The sequence below is a fragment of the Phocoena phocoena genome, chromosome 2, assembly GCF_963924675.1.
Source record: "Phocoena phocoena chromosome 2, mPhoPho1.1, whole genome shotgun sequence".
In the NCBI taxonomy this organism is placed as follows: Eukaryota; Metazoa; Chordata; class Mammalia; order Artiodactyla; family Phocoenidae; genus Phocoena; species Phocoena phocoena.
The window spans coordinates 103661935-103679986 of record NC_089220.1 but is presented as its reverse complement, the minus strand read 5'-3'; the positions used below and the strand labels follow the sequence as shown (position 1 = coordinate 103679986).

Genomic DNA, 18052 nt, shown 5'->3' with positions numbered 1-18052 from the left:
AATACATGAAGAGTTGGTAGTATGTGGATGGCTAAATAAACTTGCTGTTCATAGTGTTCGTCAGTATATTTTATACTGCTCATATAGTTATAAAAGTCTAGTCGTGGTTCAGAAACCATTCCAATCCAGTGACTTGGATATCAACAGATACTAATGTTTTCAGGTTTATTGTCTGACTTTGAAGGCTTAATTTTTTTTTTTTTTTTGAAATATGGGCATTCTTTTTCCAATTTTACAGGTGAGAAAACTGAGGCTCAAGGAATATAAGTAACTTGTCACCAGTTACACAACCACTAGGTATTAGAACTGGGATGGTAAGACAAATTTTCCAACTCCAAGTCTAGTGCTCTTTCCAGCATACATGCTGCTTTCAAAGAAGCATTTGTTTATTCAACAAATATTTATCCAGCGTGTAGCGTATACCAGGCACTGTGCTCAGCCTTCATGTTACAAGAGGTACAAAAGCGAATCCCTGCCTCTTGGAGTGTAAAGTCCAGTGAAGAAGACGGAAAAGAGAACAAATGATTACAAAAAACAAAACCAAAACAGTGTGAAGGATCAGGCTTACAGAAAGGGAAGAACAGGATGCCAGTGGGAGCCCAAAGCTCATCTGATGGAGGCTAGCAGTTTGGACAAGACATCCTCAAGCCTGTGACATTTAAACTGAAACTGTAGGATGGCAAGATAGATAGATAGATAGATAGATGGTAGAGTTGATTCACATTATTGGCATTGTGTATTTGCATATCTGCCTACTCAGCAAAATTTATTTATAACCCCCAAATCAATACTTGCTGCCATTAACATTACTCAGCCATGAAAAGAATGAAATAATGCCATTTGTAGCAACATGAATGGACCTAGAGAATATTATACTTAATGAAGTAAGTCAGACAAAGACAAATACTTTATGATATCACTTATATGTGGAATCTAAGTAAAACAAATGAAACTATATACAAAACATAAACAGACTCACAGACATAGTAAACAAACTTTCTCAAAGGGGAATGGGAGGGGAATGGGAGTATGGGATTAACAGAAACTACTATACATAAAATAGGTAAGCAACAAGTATTTACTGTATAGCACAGAGAACTGTATTCAAGACCTTGTAATAATCTATAATGGAAAAATAATCCGAAATAATATATAACTGAATCACTTTGCTATACACCTGAAACTAACACAATATTGTAAATCAACTATAATGTAAATCGATTGTACTTCAGCTATAAAAAAATTACTGGCTGCCTTTCTCATACTTAGGCAAGCGCAAAGCATCCTGACACACATGTTCCCAGCTGAGGTTGGTTGAGGCAGCGTTCTGTCTTCTTGTTTCAGCTTTCATACTGTAAACAAGTGTCCAGTTCACAGTCTATTTAGTGCCACATTTTTCTAATTTGTGTGCTTTTTGTTGGTAATATTGCTGTTTAAAGTAGCCCCCGAACATAGTGCTAAAGTGCTGGCTAGTGTTCCTAAGTGTGATGTGCCTTACAGAGAAAATACGTGTTAGATAAGCTTTGTTCATTGCTGTTGGCTGTCGGTTCAGTGTTTGGTCTGTTTGTTTGTTTGTTTTGGCTGCGTTGGGTCTTCGTTCCCATTACTAGATATTTACCCAAGTAAAATAAAAACTTATGTTCTGGGCTTCCCTGGTGGTGCAGTGGTTGAGAGTCCACCTGCCGATGTAGGGTACACGGGTTCATGCCCCGGTCCGGGAAGATCCCACATGCTGCGGAGCGGCTGGGCCCGTGAGCCATGGCCGCTGAGCCTGCGCGTCCGGAGCCTGTGCTCCGCAATGGGAGAGGCCACAACAGTGAGAGGCCCGCGTACCGCAAAAACAAAACAAAACAAAACAAAAAAACAAAACTGATGTTCACACAAAAAACCTGTACATGAATGTTCATAGCCGCTTGATTTGTGATTGCTGAGGAATGGAAACAACCTAAATGTCCTTCAATCAGGGAATGAGTAAACTGTAGACTGGAATACTACTGAACTACAGAAAGTAACAAATTATTGGTTTGCTTTTGGAGTGTATCTGAAATGCATTGTGCTAAGTAAAGAAACCAGAGTCAAAGGGCTACATTAGTATATTTTTCCATTTAAATGATATTCTTTAAAGGCTAAACTATAGGGATAGAAGAGACAAATCTGTGGTTACCAGGGTTTGGAGAAGGCGAATAAGTTGGCTACAGAAGGACACAAAAGAATTTGGGAGGAGAGGGAGATGGAACTCTCATATCTTGATTGTGTTGGTCATTATGAAATTAAAAACCTTTGTCAAAATTCGCAGACCTGTTCACTAAGAAGAGTGAGTTTTGCTGTATGTAAATTATAGTTTGATAAGACATGAAAAACAACTGAGGTCTGAAGGATGAATCAAAATACAATTCCTCTAGTTTGCCACAGTAACATCAGAAAATACTATTAAAACGTATTTTACTACAGTTCTTGATAAAACACTGTTAGTGTAAAATAAACACTATGTAGTAATTTATGTTACACCATAATTGAGCAGTGGATACAATGAACATAAAAAACATGTTTTCTTTTCTGCTGTTTTGTAGTGCTTAAATTTATTGTGGTTCTTGCTGGTTTACAGGAAGTATTTTCTTACTGGTTTTTGACAAGTGGTGAAATCTGCAAACTATACTATAACTCTAATATTCAGTATATGCATTACTCGTAAGAGAACAAAACTTTCCTTTGACTTGAATTACCCAGTGAAATGGCATATCGTCCCTGGGATAATAGAGAAAATGCGAAAAGAGAAAAAATATATCACTTACCTTGCTTATATATGATTACTTAATGATAGGCAACTGTCAGACATGGACGGTCACATCCTTGGAAGCAGGAAGACCTACCACATGACCTCTCTGAGTGTCTTGCAATTCTGATATGTCCTTTAAAAAATTTTTCCTTGTTTACCATGGCTCTGCCACATTATCTCTGTTACATTTCAAGGAGCAAATATGTGGTAAAGTAAAAAAAATTACTTTATATTTTACTTAAGATGTGTTGTCAAAACATCTTGAGGCTACGTATGTACTATGTCTCTGTATAAATAACGAGGCCATGCATGACTATAGTCACTTAAAAAATGTAGACAATGATTTATTCAAAGTGTATTGAAAATTAAGTAGCTCTGCTTATTATACTATGGAAGCCATTTATTGGGTGATTAAAATAGGTGAAAGAAATGCTATATTATATGACATGTTGCAAAAACTATTTATAAAAGAGCAGCCGTGATACAATTTGAAAAAGTAAAAACAGTAACTATCTCTATCTTGTGCTTTTTCTGTAGAAGAGGACGAAGTGTAAAATTATTATTTTTTGTGTTTCTAACAGACTTGTTACTTTGTTTGGAGTCTTTTAGAAACACCAGCTTTGGCTTTTGTAAGTTGTTAGTTTCCTTCTATTCCTATGTCACATTCTATTGCCAGTATTTAGAGTTGTGTATTCCAAAAGTGCAAAGAATTCCCCTCAAGAGTTAATGTGTAGCAAATGTTTATTAAATGGACAAATGACAACATTGTTTTCAAACAGGATAATTACAACGGTGTACAGTATGTTTCTTCATTAGTAAGTAATTAAATAATTTACTAAATTGTGCAATAATTCATAATGACACATGCTAACCCCGCTGAATTATGAGAGCTAGTGATAAAAGAATTTCTTGCACGCATGCCTAAATTTTATTAGAGTAGTCAACTTTGATTCCTGAAGAAGTCAGCTTGCCTTTTTCAGAATACTGAGTAGTGCACAATTCAAGGAAATTTCAGAAAGTGTTTGAGAGTCGTAACGTAGTTGTTAAGGGTGCATACCCTAGATTCAGTTCACCTGGGTTTTCCTTATGGTTCCTTGTGTTCTTGGACAAGTTAATTTATCTGTGCATCAGTTTCCTCGCCTACAAAAGAGAGTTTTGAGTGAATTCAGTGTTAAAAAGTACCTGCCACAGAGTAAGTTCCAAGGAATTGTGAAGCAATAGGTGAGGTAAAAGCAGGAACAGCAGCAGTGTGATATAAGTATTGGAAAGACATTTTGATTTCAGAAAATCATCTTTGTGGAACACAAGGTTTAACTGGAGTACTCAAAATCTCATGTGAATTTTGGAGCCTCTGAATGGAATGCCTAATTTAATGAACCTCCATCTTACAAAATATAGGAATCGTTTTTTTAATTCAAGAGAAAAGTATTGATTTTTAAATGTGAATCTAATATATTTAGAAGAAATTAACATTTTTTATGAAAACAGAAAGACACACCCAAGTCTGTTCTCGTTTCAGTCCTCACAGCATACTTCCTCAGTGCAGGACTGGACATAAATAATAAGTGTACTTCTAAGGGCAGAGAATAGACTTCTGACCCAACATTGTCGGCCCAGTGAATTCCATCTTATGAGCTAGAGCTTAAATGTGAGCCTCAAAACCATTATTGACATGTGGTACAACTGTCTGAAATGTCACTAGTTATAAAACGAGTATTTCATAATGCATAATAATTGATTACTTTGCTTGACTGAACAGAAGCATATTTTCTCTGCGAAAGCAAAATAATGCCAACATTTTCTCCTGGGATGCTCCTAGCTGCGAGACTCAGATTTCCCGGTGAAACCCACATTACACTGTGGTCCTTGATCATGCGTGACAAAAATAGGGAAAACCATCTGTAACTGCTTATCTTCTCCCCATTATTTGAAAATATATATTTTAAGAGTTCTTAAAAAGTAACATATCACCTCTATATGAAACATCTGTATTAATAGAACTGTCTCAGATCATTTTCAGAACTGAAATGGATGAGATACAAAATCAAATAACACTCAGTTTACCTAGTTCCTGTTAAAATGCTCTGCTTAGCTTTTCACTCTGATGAAATAACACCCATTTCCAGTTTTATTCTTCCTGGGTGTGCTGTGATGTGGAACTCTTTTGCTCTATGTGTTTTATTAAGTGTAATTTAGCTTTATGACTATCAGACTAACTACTAATCCTTAGAATAAGACTATGAAATAGGCAAGCTGCAAAGAGATTTATTTTCTAAAGCACAGTTCCCTTCTTCCGCCCTCAGTTCTTTTTTCAAAACTCATTCTCTGACTGTGTATACTTTGCAAAGCTCTGTACTAGGCACTTCGAAGGAAAGTGAAAGAAATAGCTACAACCTATATTCTGAGCTTTCTCCCCTCCTTATCTATATGTACCATGATACTCTAAACCATCACTACTAGTTGTTTCTTAAGTTAAAAATGCATTTTCTGTCTCTGTCCTTTTACCTGTGTTCTGCCCTCCTTCTAAGATGTCCTTTTGCCCTTTATTCCTTTTTCTATCCACTAAAATTTGATTTGTCTTTCAAGGTCTAGTTCAAGTGGTACCCCCTCCGTGAAGTCCTTCTGCTCATAAAGTATAAGATTAACCCTGCACAGAGTAACCTCTCTTAACTCTTGGCTCACATAGCACCTTAACTTAGAGTATGTGTCACACATTCTGCCTTACATTATAAGCATTGAATTCATTTTCCTACTAGATTGCAAGCTCCTTGAGGGAAGGTCTGACATCTTACTCTTTTTCCTTTCCTCTCCATGTCCCAGCACAGTGTAATGCACAGATGTTCATCATTGTTCATTGGATGGGAACTTGCATTCTTACAGGAAACAAGACATAAAAAGCCTGCACTCTTACAGAAAATAATACATTTTAAAAAGAGGCCCCTTATGCCAAGGGGTAATTTAATATTTATCCATCTTTGTAGTCCCAGCACCTAGCGGGTACTTAATAAATGCTTGCTACACACACACACACGCACAGACACATGCACACACACACGTTTCAAAATTGTAGAAAGCTTATCAAAAGTATGTGCTGATAATCATGTCAACACATCTTTATCAAGGTCAATAATTTTTGCCAGGCGCAGGATCTGTGTGTATAACAATGTGGGAATGGTGATGGTATTTCCACTTGTAAGTCTACTAAGAGATAATCGCTGTGTCCTTTCTTTAAGTTGTTTCATTTAATCCTCCCAGTGTGCCTACGAGGTTCTACTATCCTTCTTTCACATATGAGGAAACAGAGATTTGCTCAAGATCATTCAGCTAGTGAGTAGGATGAAGGTTGGTTTGGAGCCCAGTTTTGTCTAATGGCAGAGCTCACGGTAGCCTACCCTGGGGTTCAGTGAAACAAGGAAGGCTCCTTGGAGAAGGAAGTGGACATGGCACCCCAAAGAGGAAGGGATGAAGGTGTTTCTGAGAAGGGGCTGGGACATTGTCTTGAAAGTAGTCACGGGATATTTGAGTTGCAGGAACCCTTTGAGGTCTGTTCCCATTTCTTCATTCTACAGGTCAGGGGCCTGACGGACTGAGAGGGGAAGTAACTTGCCCAAAGTGACGTAGAACGCTAGTGACAAGTGTGAAATTTGAACCCGGGGCTCCAGGTTCTGAGTTCACTTCTGCTACCCATATTCCTTTAACTTAAAAAAGAAAAGAAAAGAAACATCATTTCCTACGCTCTTTACAACAACCAAGACACAGAAACAACCTAAATGTCCATCAACAGATGAATGGATAAAAAAGATGTGGTATACATATATACGATGGACTATTACTCAGCCATAAAAAAGAATGAAATAATGTCATTTGGAGCAACATGGATGGACCTAGAAATTATCATACTAAGTGAAGTAAGTCAGACAGAGAAAGACAAATATACGATATCACTTACATGTGGAATCTAAAATGTGAAACAAATGAACTTATCTACAAAATAGAAGCAGACACAGATAGAGAACAGATTTCCAGTTGCCAGGGGGCAAAGGGATGGAGGAGGGATGGATTGGGAGTTTGGAATTAGCAGATGCAAATTATTATACATAGAATAGATAAACAACAAGGCCCTACTTTATAGCACAGGGAACTATATTCAATATCCTGTAATAAACCATAGTGGAAAAGAATATGAAAAAGAGTATATATTGTGTATCTATATATACATATATATATGATAATCACTTTGCTGTACGGCAGAAATTAACACATTGTAAATCAACTATACTTCAATAAAATAAATAAAAATAATTTCCTGAATGCCTGTTCCACTGCCAGCTATAGGAGTGGGGTGAGGACATCTCATGGGAACACCAGGGATGGCAGCTCCTCTGGCCTCAGAGGTGAGTCTCCTTCCTTGCCGCCTTAGCAGGTGTGTGTGTAGTGAGGCACCTCCCACATACCTATTCTACGGGGGTTGCTTGGGTCTGAATGCCTGTGAACTTTACCCTTTCCCTCCTTGTGATGGGTACAAAACATCTGCCAGTTCTTGAATTTCCTAATAGATGTATGAGATGTGTGGTTCCAGAAACTCAGAATCCCTTCACCATTGTCTCAATGCAGCCAAATCTTTCACCTCTGACATCCCATTACACTAACAGCCACACTAATAATTTGCAGCCATCTATCAACTGTGAGGGGTGAAGTGCTGTACAAACATCTTTTCAGTGGGTGACTGACCAGACACTGCCTTTCTTTAGGAAAGTTCAGACTCAGGGAACTGACTTCTATATAGTTTTCAGAGCCAAGGTCAGCTGATTAGGGAGCTTCTCAAGATCAGAGCTATTGTCTTGTTCTTGTTTGATTCTCCAGTGTAGGGCCAGGAGCATAATAAGTATTCAGTATATGTGCTTGGTAATGTGAAATATGTATGTGTGTGTGAGTGTGTGTGTGTGTGTAAAATTGAAGATGTCTCTTGCTATCAAAATATCATTCATTTCACTATATTTCATGGACTATGTATGTGCATACATACATGTACATTTAAATCTGGCATCTATATTTGCTTTAAAATCATGAATAAAACAAGTTATATTAATCTGTTCATCCCCTCCCCCTAACACACATAAATAGGGGGACCCCTCTGTCACCTTGGTCTTACGAGTATTATTCCATTTATAAATGTTTCTTTATGAGACATTGGCTCCTTCCAGACTCAGAACTAAGCAAGGCTGTGATCTGCGGTAGGCAAGTTTGTGTCTACTCTGGAGCTTCCCAAGTAGTCTTGATCAGAACTAAGTCTGACCCTGTTTGGTCTGCAGGAGACCCGGTCCCCTGGCTTTATGTTGGCCTGAATGGCCCAACTCCTACAGATCACAGTGCCATGGAGGCTAATGATTCAGCTGAATCAAGCTGCCTCGGACCACATTAATCTTTCACTGATCCCTTTCTTGTTCAGCTAGGAAGAAGTTAGTTGAATTAGCAAGCTGCCACACACTGGAAAGAGAGAATCAGGGCCCAGGCGAGACAGAACCTCAGAGCCAAAATGCTCCCTCTCAGGTGCATCAGCCAACTTTGAAAACATCTTTGTACCGCGAGCCACTTGCCGATTCTGGAAAAGTTTGTCAACCCATTGTTTTGCCATTCTCCCCAATAGCACTCAGTGTGTGAGTCGGTGTGGTATACCGTGAGATCAGATGCCGTTTGGTAGAAAACCAAATGTACTTTCCTGAAGTCAAGGATCATTTCTTTATTTAACCTCTGAAAGTGGGAAGACAGACACCAATTTACTGATTATACTCCAGTCTAGACCCCTGCAGAAATCCAGCAGGCTTTCCTTATAGGCATTTTGGAACAACCTGACGTCGGTCATGTCCCTCCAATTCCTTGCTAAGTAACAGATCCAGTGTGAAACCCAGTACGTAGGGACACCATGTGGGGCTTTCTCTAGAGAACTCTGAGTTGAATTACATGTGTTTTAAGTATGCAGCGTGTGCCTTCTTTTCCAGAGTTTAGCCAACAGAAATATTTGACTTGAGAATGCATGTATGATATAATCCCATTCACGGTAAAGAGTTCCCATCCTGTTTAATTATCTTCCTGTAAGCAATATTCTATTTATGGTGTTTTTCCCAGAACACTTGGTAAAATTTTTCACATGGAAAGAGTATACTGCTTAACACTGTTTCCCATAGCAGGCGCTCCAGGAGTGTGCACTTAATGGAATCCAAATAATTATTCCTGCATTTCAAGATTTAGCTGGTAAAATTTTGCACTGAAATGTGCATCTTTTTTGGCTCCAGTTTAGTAGTATTGAAGGGAAATACAGATCCTTTCATTCCTGACTGATTGACTTGGTTGAGGACGTATAACTCTGTAGAAAAGTTGTATTCCAAGAGGCTTTAAAAAACCTCTTGTTTTTACTTTTGAAGTTTCACGAAAGCTTTGTGTTAATATAAAGAACACTAATACACACCCTGGGTTGAAAGCTGTGTTGAAAATAAAAGAATACATCTATTAGAGGCATGCATTACAAATAGCATCTAGCCACACAGGAAGGTTACGACAATATCTGAAATTCCGTTGCTCATTAGTTGCAGGGTGAGAATGAAATACATTTCTAAAGGGCAAGGTCAATATGACATTATCCTGGAAATGTCTTTGTGAAATAAACGTGTAAATATTTCAAATCAGTATTGTGAGAATATATTTCTAGTGGGGACATATCTATAGGATGAATGATTCTTCTTGTAATTGAGGGAGCACATGTCATGTTACATGTCATTCCCGATTACCGATTTCATTTGAAATGGCCTGGAAATAAATACCAATTACTAGTAATGTAAGACTGTTTACCTTGGAGTCAGATGTCTGACAGGCAGACCAAATGGATTTGGTCATTTTCAAAGCATTATTTTCTAAAGCAGCATGCTGTTTTAAAGTAACATTGAATTTTCAGAGTGGTATATCTGGATTCGTTTGCAGCGAGTATGGACAAACACCCCTATGAGCACGCACTCTCTGATGTTTTTCCATCCTTTAACAATACAAAGGAAAGAAAATCGTATCCAGGACCTACCAACAGGACAGCTTGGTGTATTACCCATCCTTGTTACAGTCGTTAGGATGAGGGAAATGAAGAACCAAATATGAAGGATAGTGTGAGTGTAACTGAGGGGTGTTGCCTCACTGGGAGATGCAGTTGCATCATGGGAACGTGGTGTGACTTAATTTCATCATTATAAACATCACAGTGGGTATGGTTGATTCATTTGAAACCCTTGTCCACTTCGCTATGGCTGCACAGCTGAGTTAACATGGGTAGATCTTGACTCCATGCTTTTAGGATTTCTTATTTTTGTGGTTTTATTTGGGGAAAACTAAAGAAAAAAAACTGTTGGGATGACTTTAGTTGAAATCAAACTTTCATAAAGCTGCAGCTTGATTTAATGTACGATGAATTTTTTTTTTTGACCTTCTAAATCAGAGCGCTCTGTAAATTTTGCCTTGAAGGGGGATGTGGGGGTGGGAGTGTATGAATCCTAGTTTTTCCAGTGCTGATTGTCTGCATGTGTTTTAAATTATGGGCCAACTCAGAGTCAAGGACAACTCGGTTATATGGGAAAAAATGTTAGGACTCTCCTTGTTTAACTACCATGAATGCAACAACTAACAACCATCTAATATTTGTGTTGTAAATGGAGACACAGGCCATCAGAAAAGAAAGCAGAGTTGAAATTGTGTGAAAGAACTGGAGTAGGTAACAAACTTGGCTTTTGATAATTTTTTCTGCTACACTCAATACTGTTGACAAGCCTGCAGAAATTATAAATAACACAGACTATGGGTATGTAGCATCTGAAATTCATAGTAAAGAGATTCATCTGATAATAATATCATGATTTAAGTTTCCACAAGACCAGTAAAAAGGATTGTTTGGAAGGAATTAGGTCTTAGCTGCAAGTTAAAATTCACAAAGTTGACCTTTAGAGGTTGTTTGCTTTTTTGTTGCTGTTGGTTTTTTGTTTTTCCTGTCCAAAGTACCACAACATCTCATTTTTAGGGTATGAAAACTAGAACCTTTTCCACTTGTAGATCGGTTCTCTGGAGAGAATGGTGGATATATGGAAGAGCCTGGGAAATTAGTGGCTCAAATCGGCTGGCAACGAGTTCATTTAGGTGATTCACACAGTTTTCTGCTCTCCTTCCAGGTATCAGTGGTCCTGGGGGAAGGGAGAGGTGTAAACCAGGACCTTAGGTGTAGGTGTGATGAGAAATATCATCGTCTGGGTGGGCGGAGTTCCCCCTTCCCAGGCCGAGCCTCCCAGGATCTTACTGAGGAGGTGCTTACTCCACTCCCCGAGCAGTCCGGATGACTGCGTTCTCCACGGCCCCCGGAGGGGGCTCTACCTTCCGAATAAAGCTGGGGTGATCTGGGAAATTGGAAGTGAGGGTGACTACAACACCCCCCGCCCCCGCGCCAGACCGAACAAACCCCTCTTTTCCGCCAACGAGTTGGCACAGTTATCACCCCTGGGAGATCCGGAAAGAGAGGAAAGTAGCGTCGGGTTGCGCCCCTCTAGCCTAAGGGGTGCAGGAGAAAGTAGACGCGCGATCTTCCGGGCGCTGCACGCAGAAAGCGCCCGGGCGGCCACAGGTGCCCAGGGAGGCGAGGAGAAGGCCGGGGGCCCGGGTGCGGGCCGGGGGCGCGGGAGGGCAGCGCCAGCGCGGGTGCGCCCGGGAGCCGCCGCCGCTCACCTGCCCGGGGGGGCGGGGCGCGGCGCTAGGGCGCCCCCGCCTCCCGCCGCCCGCCTCCCGCCCGGGGAGGAAGCGGAGGGGCGCGGTGTAAACAGAGCGGCGGCCGTGATGTCAGCCGGTCACATGGAGCCTCTTATGGCTCGGGATGGCTCTCGGCGGACGGGCAGCTGCGGCAGCTGCTGCTGTGGCTCAGGCGGCGGCGGCGCGGCGGCGGCGGCAGAGGGGGCTCCGGGGTCGGACCATCCGCTCTCCCTGCGCTCTCCGCACCGCGGCTTAAATGATGTATTTTGTGATCGCAGCGATGAAAGGTGAGCCCGGGCGCCCCGCCGGGGCCGGGTGGGCTGGCTGCTCAGGGGGGCGGGGAGGCGGGCGCGCAGGGGGAGGGGTGGGCGCGCCTGCCCGAGCGCACGTACTGCCCGGGGCTGGGCGCTGGAGCCCCGCCAGGGCTTTTGGGGCCCCTGCAGGGCGCCCCCTGAGCCCGGCCGCGGGATCTGCCTGCCTCCTGTCGGGGGCAAAGGCGCAGGGGCTGGACCCCTCTCTTCTGTCCTCTCCGGCTTCTGTCAGTCGCCCAGGTCCGCCTGGCACCCGGCGGGGCGCCCGGAAGAAAGTTTGCTGGGAGTCGCCGCGCTTCTGGCAGGGAGGGTCGGGTCTGAGGAGCTCGGAGGAAGCCAAGGGGCGCCCGCGACGGGTCCCCAGGGCCCGCACCCCGGACAGCTCCGGCCTACGTAGGGAAGGCGCCGCGCCCGGGCCGGGCCGAGCGTGCGCCCGGGCGCGGTGTCATTCCTGGGGACTGGTCAGCGTCCCGGGCCTTGCACCCTGCTCCCCCCCGCCCCCCTCCGCCGCCCGGCGGCCCCGAGCGCCAGGGCGGCCGCCTGCAGGGGTAGTGCGGCCGGTCCGCGCTGCGTGCCCGCCGCGGCCGCTTCCGAAAGCGCGCAGGCCCGAGCGAGACGGGCTTCTGGAGCGTGCCAAGACTCCCTGGGTGGCAGCCGCAGCGCACCCTCACTTGATACTTTGGGTTGTGGATGGATGTGGGGAGGCAACTTCTCCCCCCGCACAGGATTCGCGGGCAGTGGTGGAGGTTAGACGGCGGCGAAGGCCGGCGGGCGCTGGTTAGTCGCGGCCAGACCTCCTCGTCGGGCCTTCCGCCCTGATCCGAAGTCCTTTGCCGGGCTGGTGGCGGGATGGCAGCGGGGACTGGTTGCAGAGAGGACTGGCTTCAGGTCTTCTCAGGTGAGGAGGAAAGAAACCATGGCAAGTCAGGGGAATTTCTAATGGGAAAGCCAAAGTTTGGAGGTGCGCAGGAACTCGCCTGCGCCGTCCGGACAAGCCGAGACACGCAAACAGCCCGAGAGAAAACTCAGCCCGCAGCCCTCCGCCGGCTCGTGCGCCAGCAGGTTCTTCGGGGCCGATAATCTGCCCGCAGACCCGGCCGCTGGGAGTGGGGATTTAGAGCCCCATCTGTTTGCGGCGGACAGGGCTCCCCTCATACGCAGCAGTTTTGCAGACCCAGACTGTCCTGCGGGTTCTGCCCATCCGTGCGGGCGCGGAGCGCTCGTTAAACGTTTGCTAAGGTTGAGGTTTTGTTGCAATCCTAGATGAAGGACACCAGTTTGGTATCTGCACTGGGTTTACTTTCGGATCACCGAGCTTTGCCTTTCTTCACTAGAGATTGGGTGGCATCTCTTTTATTAATTATTAACAGGCCGAAACGTACTGGACGCTAAGATGAGCTGCTTGAGATGAAATCTTTCTATACGACGTGCCCAGAGCAAATTTTTGTCTTTTCCCCGGTGGCTTGCGGGAAATGAAATTTAATCATTTTTAGAATATGCAACAGATAAAGGAAAGGGTAGGAGAGCTCCACGTTCTTAAGCACTTAACTTTTTTTTTCTTCCCAAAATGATTTTAAGATTTTCTTACCGACTTCTTATGTAGACGAAACGTATGCTTCTCCCCTCCCCCTCTAAAAAACTTTTACGCTATTTCCAGCGGTTCATTAATCCTGTAAGAGTAAAACGATTCAGATAGCCTTTGTAGTTAAGACATTTTCTTCCGTTTTTTCTTTAAGGCATGAAATAGATTTGGGGAGGTGTCAATGTTAGCCCTTATTTATTTTATTTAGTATGATTGGTGTCGACTGAGGAAGGGTGAGCAGCTGATACTATTTTCCCTAATGAACACTAACCACCAAACAATAAGGAAAGTGCGTCTGAATGTTTTAACTTGATGTTTCTGAGTACATAGGCTTTTGGTTTTGTAGTGCTAGCACAAAATGAAGTTCCATACTATCCCTTAGTGATATTACCATGGGAATCACACCGCCACTATATCCCCCAAAAGCTCTAGCCCACACATTTGTCTTGGACTGACCTCTGGCTGCCACAAGATAATAGATGCATAGCATCGTGCTTTGCGAAAAGTAGCTCAGATGTACTGGCAATTCAGTTTTTCTATAAGCTCAGCTGCCCGGGGGGGGGGGGCGGGGGGGGGCGGAGAGGGGAGGTGTAGAAATAAAATGCATTTAGACAATTAGAATATTTCATTCCCAATATCATAATATCCTGTGTCTTAATGGGATTATCTTGCTTTGGAGCTTATTTAAGCTGAAGAAAAATAGTTTGTGGAAAATAAGGAATGCTGTAAATGTTTCCGTATCAGATTTAAGGGGAAAAAAAACTGGCCCAGAGTCATATTAAATACTTCCCTACTGCCTCTCAGTTTTAATAGTTAAATTGGTCCCATATGTAAGAGAGTTTGTGTAATTAGGTTTTTTATACAAAACAGAAACACTCTTTACAATATAGTTTTTTGGTATGTGTATGCATGTGGCTGGGGGAGGAGAGAACAAGCCACCATAAAAGAGAAACATTCTCTTTGTTGGCTGATTTACTGATGTTTTTAAAACATCATTAAAGCAGGCCTTTTGAACTCACCAAAGAAGAAAATCTTTCCTCTGCGTTAGTTGTCAAATAAGTTTAGGCTTAAAGTGGGCTTGTGCTTAGAAGTAATAAATCTTCATTTGAGCAACTCTAGTCTCATCCTTCAGTTTTGTTTTTGTTTAATTAACAACAGAATTCCAGTACCATTTGGATTGCTTCTTGAGCAAATGGAGAGAGCCAGAGATAACATGTATAATCAGGGGAGCACTTGTTCTACGCATCATAAAAGTGCTTTGGCCAAATGTCAGGCAGCAGCCAGTGGAAGGGAAATGCGAGCGCTTCATCAGTTTTAGTAGATTATACCCCCTTTGCTTCCTAGCAGCGGAGCACTCAGCCTGTGTTCATGTAAATGGAGTTAAGGGAGCGAAGGGAGGCTTAAGGGGAATGTCTGTCCCATCATAGATTCTTCCCTCAGCACAATCCATGTACAAACACAAGGCATGTTACCGCTTTGAAACTACTGTATATGTGGGTGATAAGGGGTATTTCCAACTCTAGTAAATGTGATTTTATAGTTTTAAAGAATTTGGCCTTTCTCTTTCCCAAATGAAATTTGAATTTTATCCCTCGTCTTATTTTAAGTACTGTGTCAGTGGTATCCCTTAGCTGGGATTTTTTTCCCCATTTTCATGACCTTTGATGGGTAGGATTGGAAGAGGGTGATGGCTGGATCTTGGAAAAAGAAAACTCAAATGGCTATTTCAGACCCCAGAGTGCTTAGCAGACAAGGAGAGGTCAGTTCTTTTAAAGACAAAGAGGATCTCTGAGTCCATTTGTCCACTGGGTGAGGTGGGAGCTCGGACCTTCTATGAAGTAGAGAATATTTTAGAAGCACCATTTTCATGAGCAGTCTCTTGATTTTACATATTTCAATCACATCACTTTCAATTTATCATAAGTAAACCACTTTGCCCTCGATTTGAATTGAGTACCATATAATTTCTTTAATGCTGCCCAGTTATAAAATAATACAATTTCTAAACAGACTTAGTCCTTTAAATATATATATGATTTAAATATTAGGGCTTTTTTTTTCCTTTTACTATCTAGTAGATATATTAGTAAATATATTAATAGTTCTTACTAGACTCCTTTTTTCCCCAACCTTTCCCTCCCAGCCAAGTGAATCACAATAAAATGGATGAGGTCAGCAAGTAGATAATTGCAAAGCATCAGCAGTAGCACCTAGCTACTTTGTAATTTGCTCTGGGGCACCTAAGAAAATAATATTCACAAATGACCATTTACTGGGAGAAAAAGTTACTGGATGGTTAGATACATAGATAGCTAGATCTGCCGATTTAGAGTTGAGTTTTCTTAAAATCTTCTCAGCTTATTTTAGTAATCAATAAACCCCTTGTGTTGAACAAATCTATGAATACTTTGTCATAGAAATTTTCTGCATGGATTCTAAGTATTCACAGTGTTTATTAATAAGAAATCAAGCCCGCCTTAACCTATATATTTCATATTTATTAATTTAAAAAAACCATAATTAGATGCTCAGAGTTAGCCTTTATGTTTCTGTGCTTTAAAAATAATAATTATTTGGAGGGGTCCACCAGTGACAACACAGGTGTGAATTCACATTTGATATTATCTCAAAGACCACATATTGACCCTTTGAGGAATGATTTACTTGTTCTCTCTCCCTCCTCTAGCTCCTCCACCGACGATACCTCCCTTTCACACCAGCCCTTGAGTCATGGCCTTAGAGATTTGCAGTCAGAGATTTTTGTATCTGTCAGTATTGTCTGTGACATGATTGATCATGGTTTTTCTGTTCATTGTCAGAGTGCTATACCGGAAATAAGAGGTCTAAATAGACAGATACTAGCATATATTAGCCAACAGGCAAAACGCAAGAAAGCAGTTGAAATCTTTTGTTTCTGGATTTTCTAAGTTGCATTTGTTAGCCCTCATCATAATATAAGGAAGAAATATGATGACTTTAAAATCTTTGTATAAAAATTAATGTCAAACCTGTTCCCTAGGTTTGCCAGCGATTTCATTTTTTGCCTTTGATTTCATTGCCTCTGAAATTTACTAAGCATTTCATAAACAAATAGCAGTTTGATGTTAATCTATATTTGTTTTCTGCTTTATGGTTTGCAGCCATTCTTGTCTCATTTAATCCTCCCTGGGAAGTCACTGACACTGTCGTGGTTTTTAGTCGAAGAAACTGAGACTCACAGAGGTTATGTGTTGGTTAGCCAAGCTTGACAAGTGAAGCGAGGGCTAGAGCCCTAATTTCTACTGTCTTCACGCTGCCTCCCCTGGAGGAAGCTGTGAAAATGTCCTGGATATAACTTTGTCTCTAGTTAGTGGAAATTATAACTCTGGCATTTATAAGGGAAAAAAATAGATTCAATTATGTAATGCTTTGCTGAGCCTAATATCTTTAAATTACTATTTAATAAAATCAATTTGGTACAAATAGGGTTATTCTTATTTGCTTACCATTAGCTCTCTTCATCCACGATTTTCATTAAGTCTGCTTCTTGTAAGAGGATATGAGTGAAATGTAAGCATTACTTTTCCTAAAGAATATGGAATACTATGAAATGCAGCTAACCTGTGTAACCTAACTCCATTATGAGAAAATCGAGCTGGAGATTTATCTATATGGTCCACTTAGCTTTAGGCAAAGGGAGCATTCACAAACGCATCTTCTAAATTTTCATATCCCTTTATGGAGTAGAAAACTAATGAATCCTTGGGCTTGTGAGTGCTGTCCTGGTTGTTTCCATGACAGCTAACGGGCATGATCATGGGCGTATTCTTGAGAAATCTGTTGTCTTTTAGAAAATCAGAGTCAAAGTTTCCAAGTAGATAGATCTGCAAAAGCTCATTTCTCACTTGATGGGGGTTTATTTCTCTGGCAACTGGATTGAGTGGTCTTTGCCTAAAAGCAAATAAGCATCATTTCATAGAGTCTCAAGGAGAGCAGAAACCTAAAATGTCATTCAGATACACACCCTCTTGGCATTTGGTTCCTCTCCACGGCGTTCCTGGCAAATTGTCTGGTTATGCTTGAACACCTCCTATGATGGGGAGCTCACTATCGTTAGAGGAAGCTTATTCCATCTTGAATAAGAAAATTCTTTTTATTTCAAGCATAAGTCTCTCTTTTGTACTTTTAATCCCTCGATTCTGATCCTTTCTTTTGGGGCTGTGTACAATACAATTTAATTCACCTTTCATATGAAAGATTGAAAGATTGTCAGTTATTTGAAGACTAAGTATGAAACACACACACACCCTCCCGCAATCTTTGCTGTGTGTCTCCACTCCATTCTGTTCACAGTCAGCCTTCTAGCAACCTTGGTCATTTTTTTCCTCAAACACATTTCAGTTTGACTAGAACCTCTTGAATTTTTGTACCACAGCCCGAGTCCTAGTTGTGATATGATTGACTCAGCACTTAACCCACCATGTAGTAAAGAGAAAAGAATTTAAATTTTGTTTTAAATTTTTTAAGATTCATAAGCTAGGCTGTATCTTTTGAACGTCATGACTAGCCTTTGTGCTACCGTTGTGATTTGTGAAAGTGGACCTTTGACCTACTTAGAAATACTTTTGGATGAAC

At 41.7% G+C, this 18052-nt stretch overlaps 1 protein-coding gene across 2 annotated transcripts in view; it reads left to right on the top strand.

Annotated features, from left to right (window-relative positions):
• RORA (RAR related orphan receptor A) overlaps nt 1-18052 on the top strand; it is a 721989-nt gene that overhangs the window by 617520 nt on the left and 86417 nt on the right. The window contains exon 1 of one of the 2 annotated variants that reach the window (XM_065872373.1): nt 11723-11832. The exons of the other annotated variant lie outside the window; for it this stretch is intronic. Coding sequence (XP_065728445.1) covers nt 11802-11832 — 31 coding nt within the window. The 5' untranslated portion in view covers nt 11723-11801. Of the gene's footprint in view, nt 1-11722; nt 11833-18052 lie in introns of those variants that run through there. 2 annotated transcript variants of the gene reach the window in all.